This window comes from Mastomys coucha, unplaced genomic scaffold (assembly GCF_008632895.1).
Source record: "Mastomys coucha isolate ucsf_1 unplaced genomic scaffold, UCSF_Mcou_1 pScaffold7, whole genome shotgun sequence".
NCBI lineage: Eukaryota > Metazoa > Chordata > Mammalia > Rodentia > Muridae > Mastomys > Mastomys coucha.
The window spans coordinates 97,787,253-97,793,659 of record NW_022196913.1 but is presented as its reverse complement, the minus strand read 5'-3'; the positions used below and the strand labels follow the sequence as shown (position 1 = coordinate 97,793,659).

General features: G+C 42.8%; 2 protein-coding genes across 11 annotated transcripts in view; one reads left to right on the top strand and one right to left on the bottom strand.

Moving 5' to 3' along the window:
• Nsmce2 (NSE2 (MMS21) homolog, SMC5-SMC6 complex SUMO ligase) overlaps window positions 1–6,407 on the bottom strand; it is a 222,794-nt gene that overhangs the window by 35,858 nt on the left and 180,529 nt on the right. The window lies entirely within an intron of this gene.
• The window catches only part of LOC116082752, a 43,063-nt gene that overhangs the window by 32,052 nt on the left and 4,604 nt on the right, over window positions 1–6,407 (top strand). For 5 of the 8 annotated variants that reach the window (XR_004115413.1, XR_004115410.1, XR_004115412.1 and 2 more), the window contains one exon: window positions 5,073–5,575. Coding sequence is in view for 2 of the 8 variants with exons in the window: in XM_031359671.1 (XP_031215531.1) it covers window positions 5,178–5,575 (398 nt within the window). In the remaining 6 variants the exon portion in view is untranslated. Of the gene's footprint in view, window positions 1–4,093; window positions 5,576–6,407 lie in introns of those variants that run through there. The other 3 variants (XR_004115414.1, XR_004115415.1, XM_031359670.1) reach the window with 3 other exon arrangements.

The window sequence follows — 6,407 nt, the reverse complement described above, 5'->3', positions numbered from 1 at the left end:
GGTGGAGGTGGAGGAGGAGGTGGAGGAGGAGGTGGAGGAGGAAGAGGTGGAGGTGGAGGAGGAGGAGGAGGAGGTGGTGGAGGAGGAGGAGGAGGAGGAAACACCAAGAAGAGCCGTGCCATCAAGAAGAGCTCCTCCTCCACCTCCACCTCCTCCTCCACCTCCTCCTCCTCCTGAAATTTCCTGAGTAAACCGCGAGAGAAGAAGTCTAAGTGTGTTCGTCGTTATTGCTGCCATCTGGGCAGCAAGGCGAATACACTTCTGTACCTCCGGCTCCCGCTCGACTCTTGAGGCAGCAACTGACTTCAGTCATTTAGGCCAATTTGCATGGCAAAGATTTTTATCCAAGTGGAACCACACAGCACATGTTCTCCTTTGGTCTTTGCTGTATGTATCAAAGTCTGGTCGTCTCTGTTCTCTGAGCAGTACTGCATTCTCTTTAGTGAGCGTATCACTGAGCATGTATATAGCCATTAGTTATGGGATGTCTGGGTTTTCCAACTCTGAACAATTACAATCAAAGCTGCTGTGGACATTAGTGCATAAGTCTTCATACAACATATGCTTCCAATGCTCTTAACTAATCATTCTGGAGAGGGATGACTTGCTCATATAGTCTCCACTATGCCTACCTAAGGCATTCACATCACCTAACATTTTCACCTCCAGGCAAGAGGCAGTCAAGTCTCTCTACCCGCACTGCTTTGCCAACACTTGGCATGATCAATAGCTTATGTTGTTTTCAAAACTTTAAGCACTCTAGTATGTGTGAAGTGATTTTAATCTGTATTTCTGTACTGACCAAAGAGTTATGGGATTGTCACCTACAAATTTGATTTTGAAGTAGCTGTTGAATATTTTTGTGTATTTCAAGACCTTTTGAAAATCTTTCTTGAAAAAAAAAAAGCTTTTTAGATTGTTTTCTTATTGAGCTTTTAGAGTTCCTTTTATCTTGTTGATACAAAATTGTTATATTTTTGTCTTAAAAAATAGCATTCTCTAGTTCAACACTGGTTCTTTCACTCCTGCTGAAGAGCAGAATTTGGATGAGTACACACACACACACACACACACACACACACACTTTTCCTGCTTTCTTCTAGGACTTCTACAATTTCAGGTTTTATATGTTTAAGACATACAACCCATTTTAAATTAACTTGTATATAGTATGAGATATAGGCCATTTAAACTACAGGTGTGTGTGTGCGCATGTGTATTCTTGCCCCAGCACACCTAGGGAGGTTGCAGGACAACTTGTAGATGTTTCTCTCACTCTTTTCATTTTATCTTGTGGAATGCGGGGACGGAATTCAGGTTGGCCGCAAGCACCTTTACCCACTGAGCTATCTTGCCAGCTCTTAAAATTTATTTTCTGTGTATGTATATCCAGTTGGCACACCATCATTTGTTGAGAGAGCTATTCCTTTCTCAGTGACCTATGTCTGCATACTTGTGAAAAATCCTTGAATTCTCTTTACACATTTGTGGAAGATTGACTGGCTGCCTCTGAATGTCTGTTTTGGATTTGATCATGTGAGACACTTTGGCCATGTCTTACAGGCCTTTTAAAATGCTGCTTCTTGTGCTACACTGTTGTGGTTAGTGCTGCTTTATAAGTCTCAAAGTCGGGGAAGAATCTAACTTGGTTCCCTGTTGGTTAAATTTACCCCTTCAGGTCTTCTGTGTTTCCTTATCAATTTCAGAATAAACTTTTGCTTGTTTTGTTTTTTGAAACAGGGTTTCTCTATGTAGTTCTGGCTGTCCTGGAACTAGCTTTGTAGTTCAGGATGGCTTTGAACTCATAGAGATCCACCTGCCTTGCCTCCATTTCCATTTATTACTTTAAAACTGTGAAGAATAAATCCTCAGGTGAGGAGGGGAGCTGACTAATTTCCAAATAGCTTTCTGTTAACTTCAAATGTAATTCCACTGTAGCGACCAACTGTTGAAATTTTTCTAACTGTGTACCTGTTTATTCCTTCTGTGTTCTTATGCTCTTTTAGCCTTGTGTTTTACATTTAACAAAGACTCTGTGTAAGTAGTATATAACAGGTCTTACTTTGTTATCTAGGATGGTAACTATCTGTTAACAGTTAGGACTGCTATAATATGCCTGGGGTCAAGAATGCCATTTCTCTTTCTTTCTTTTTCTTTCTCATTTTAGCCTTGGTTGGCCTGAAGCTGTAGATCAGGCTGGCCCCAAACCTGATCTGCCCACTGAGGCTTTCCTGAGAACTAGAATACTTCTGTAGACCAGGCTGGCCTCGAACTCAGATTTGTATCTTGGACACTCCTCTAATACTAGATGAGCTATCTTTGTTTACAAATGATTTCCACCCAAGGACAACACTGGAGCTGCTTAGCTCCCAGTCTTCCTGGTAGCTGGAAGCTCTCAGGATGACACAGCCTGGTCTCATTGGATTCATGGCATGGTATCCTGACTTGGGTTTTATGAATTTTGCCCTGCTTGTCTTCCATGGTTTCAGCTTGTGCTTGTGGTTCCTGTCAGTTCATTCTGAACAGAAGCTTCCAGCTTCTAGTTGGCTGATGCATCAGATGCTGAAGTCAACACCACTAGATACACACCAGTGGTTCCATGAGTATGTATATACCTGTTGACTCAATCACTTGCTGTCTTATTCATTTACTTTTGATACAGCCTAGATAAGACTTGAACTTACTATATAGCCACCATTGGCCTTTAACTCCTGTTCCTCTTGCACCTGCTTCCCAAGTTTTGGGAATATAGGCACACACTAGCACTGAATTATTATTATTATTTAACTTGCTACTGTAGTTTTAAGAGACAGGTGTGTTTTAATTGCAAGTGTTTTAACACCCATATGTTTACTGAGGATTAGTGATGCCATTCTGGTGTCCCCATTTATGTCCTTTGACTTTGTATAAGTTGGTCTGTCATATCTGAATTGATTTCTAAGGTTTATGCAAGGCGAACACTCTGCACATGAATCACAATCCCCTGCCTCTCTCCTGGTCTTCTGACTTCCTTCAGGTGGTGGTTTTTGTAATGAATAACTTTAAAATTGTCATAGTATCCATCTTTTTCTATATGGCTTCTGGGCTTTCCACAGCTTAGATGCTCATGTGTGTATGAATCAACAGGGGCTTATTCCCCAAATTATAATAAACAGTCTTCCTTCCTGTTCTTTTTCTATCAATAGAATCCACAGCACTGCTAGGCTATATTCAGGGTGAATACAAAGATCATTATCTCTGATGGGCAGCTGACGTAAGTTTAATAAAATAAGGTCCATCAGAGTTTTTCCCTCAGGTATTTAAAGTTTGATAGGACGGTGAAGGCAGTGTGTGAAATTAAGAAATGACAGTTAATAAGACCTGATGGCTGTCCCTAACAAACTCCTAATTAGTTCCTGAAGCCTGGGCTCCCTGAACATTTAGGTGTCCTGTCTCTGGATGACCAACGCACTCACCTTCAGTACCACAAGTACACCGAGAACAGACTTTCTGCTCAGTCATATACTTTCCTATTTTTTTTCAATTTTATTTTTTATTAGATATTTTCTTTATTTACATGTCATATGATATCTAACTTCTTTCCCAGTTTCCCCTCCAAAATAAAAAATAAAAAAAAAGAGAAAGAAAAAACAAGCAAACAAACAAACAAAACCACCCCCCCACACACACCTCAACAAGCTACCCTCTCTGCTTTCTGGCCCTGGCTTTCCCCTATTCTGCGGCATAGAACCTTCACAGGACCAAGGGCCTCTCCTCCTATTGACCGATTAGGCCATCCTCTTCTACATATGCTGCTGGAGCCACTTGTCCCACCATATTTGCTCTTTGGCTGGTGGTTCAGTTCCTGGGAGATCTGAGGGTACTAGTTAGTTCATGTTGTTGTTCATCCTAAGGGGCTGAAAACCCTTCAGCTCCTTGGGTCCTTTCTCTAGCTCCTTCATTGGGGACCCTGTGCTCAATCCAATGGATGGCTGTGAGCCTCTACTTCTGTATTAGTCGGGCACTGGCAGAGCCTCTCAGGAGACAGCTATATCAGGCTCCTGTCAGCCAGCACTTGCTGGCATCCACAATAGTGTCTGGATTTGATGACTGAATATGGGAAGGATTCCCAGGTGGGGCAGTCTCTGGATTGTCCTTCCTTCAGTCTCTGCTCTATAGTTTGTCTTTGCAACTCCTGGCTGTTTCTTCTTTGTACTGTTTTCCCATGAAGGCAGTGAGAAGAGGCTTTTCTCACAGCATTACATTATCCTGAGCCCAAGTGTGTGCTATTGAAGGCAGGTAAGCTCAAGTGAGGAGACCAGAGTCTGAGGTGAGTGTGCCATTGACCTGCTTGTCTGGATGTGATGATGGCATTTGTCATCATCAGCCCTGGTTGTAAACACAGCTAGGATGAAGGGAAGTGAAGTGTATGCAGCTGAGCCTGGAGCACACCCTCCAGGGAAAATGCAGCTTGGCAAAGGGGCAATGGCTAAACTACCATGGGCCCTAAAATTGTTCACCCCAACAACTCCTTAGGCCTATGGAATGTTCAGACCAGCTCTGCAATATGTATTGAGAAAGGAGGTAGGGAACTAATAACATTTGTTACTGATGACATGGCCCAACACTGTGCCACCAAGTACCTCTCAAGAGTTAGCTGAGTTCTGGAATGAGCACAGACACTTATTCCTTCATTGTATAGATGGGAATATGGAGGCTTCTGACTGCAAAATGACGTAGCTAACACATGGAAGCAAGGTGATATGAAAACAGGTCTAATCAGCACTCTACAATGGGGTCACATGACTGAATATGGGGGCCTACTAAAACAACTGGCAATAGTGACAAGCTTCCGAACATCCAGTGACCACTACTTCTTCAAAATCCCACTAGTAGTGAGTTTACGAGTTTCTGGCAGTGCTTGCTTGTGTCACTCCCATGACTTCACAGCAGCTGGTCCTAACCATGTAACACTCAAACTCTGTACTGGGCCCTGCTATCATACTGTGCAGTGCCAATGAGCACTGCCTACAGCACCCTGACTCAGATTCAGCATGACTGTTAGTAACTGCTTTGTTTTTCTGCTCTTATAGGAAACACAACAGTTTCATTACTGACAACAAAGGCTTTCCCTATTTTCCCACTGTAATTCCTCAGTGAGTATCAAGTTAGCATTCTTTGGATTACATTGTGTTGGAATGTTTGATTCAGCTCTGAAAAATGCTAAAGGTGTTCTACACTCAACCAAGATCCCATCTTTATGTAAAAGTAAACAAGCACATCCTTCTGGTCAGTATGCAAATTTATTTTCATCTTTAATAAATGGTAATTGTATGTGTACTGAAGAACTAAAAAGAAAGTCTTTGGTTTTTGACCTGTGTACCTATTTTACATGCCTTTATAATACCTGGTTTCGACTTAAACTCTCTCGAGAGGAAGAGTCTCAAGTGGAAAAGTTGAAGCAGCCTTGGCCTGTGACTCACAACTCAGCTCCTGACTATGTTACACGAAGTTCATGTCATCCTGGAGTATTAAAGAGGATGTTGTCTCACCTTGACAGTAGACACTGGATTTGGAGGAAGAGGAAATGCCTAAGGTCATGTAGCTCCTGAATCTAGAGCAGGGTTGCTCTGCCACCAAAGCCTCACATTCCCTAATTCTCCACAGTGCCATTCAGCCCTAGCCTTGAATCCTACATGTGACATTCCTTCCCTCTGTAACCCACACACATAGGAAATGGGAGAGTAAAGAAAGATTCTAGCCACATGTGACGAGCTAATGATGAGGTCTTCTACACGTCACAGCTCCTGTGGCTGCCTGTGCCTAACCAGAACTTCTTCCAGGAAACCCCTCATTCAGAAGCCTGCCTTCCTTCCTTCTTCCCTTCCCTTCCCTCCCCTCTCCTCCCCTCCCTTCCCTTCCCAGGACCCAGCTACTCCCCTGCTGTTTGTTCCTTCTGCTTTGTTCACACTTCTGCTATGACAGGCTTCTCATCCTTTGCCATGCCCCAACTCTTAGTTGCCTGCTGTATCACCAACAGCTGGCAGATCTGCTAGGCAATGGTGCACAGCAAATGAAGTCCATGTATGGAATGCTCGTCTGTGGGCCCAGACACAGCATTTACCATGGAAAAAGAGTCTCACTTCCAGAATCATCAACCTGAGTCTAGAGTTAGGGTGAAAATCAGACTGGCACACCACCAGCATTTGCCCTTGGTTATTTTCAGGGAGTAGTCATAAGTCTAAAAATGCAAAGCTCCCAGAAAGGAAACTGCAAGTCTAAAAAGCATATTTCTGATTTATGGGCTTTGCATAAGCATTTAATGGTGGGGAGGAATTGGCCTGATATCCACTTAGGCATTAAAGACTTTGCTTCTGGTTGCTAAATTATTTTGAACAAATTATCACCTTCATCCATGCAATTCCCAT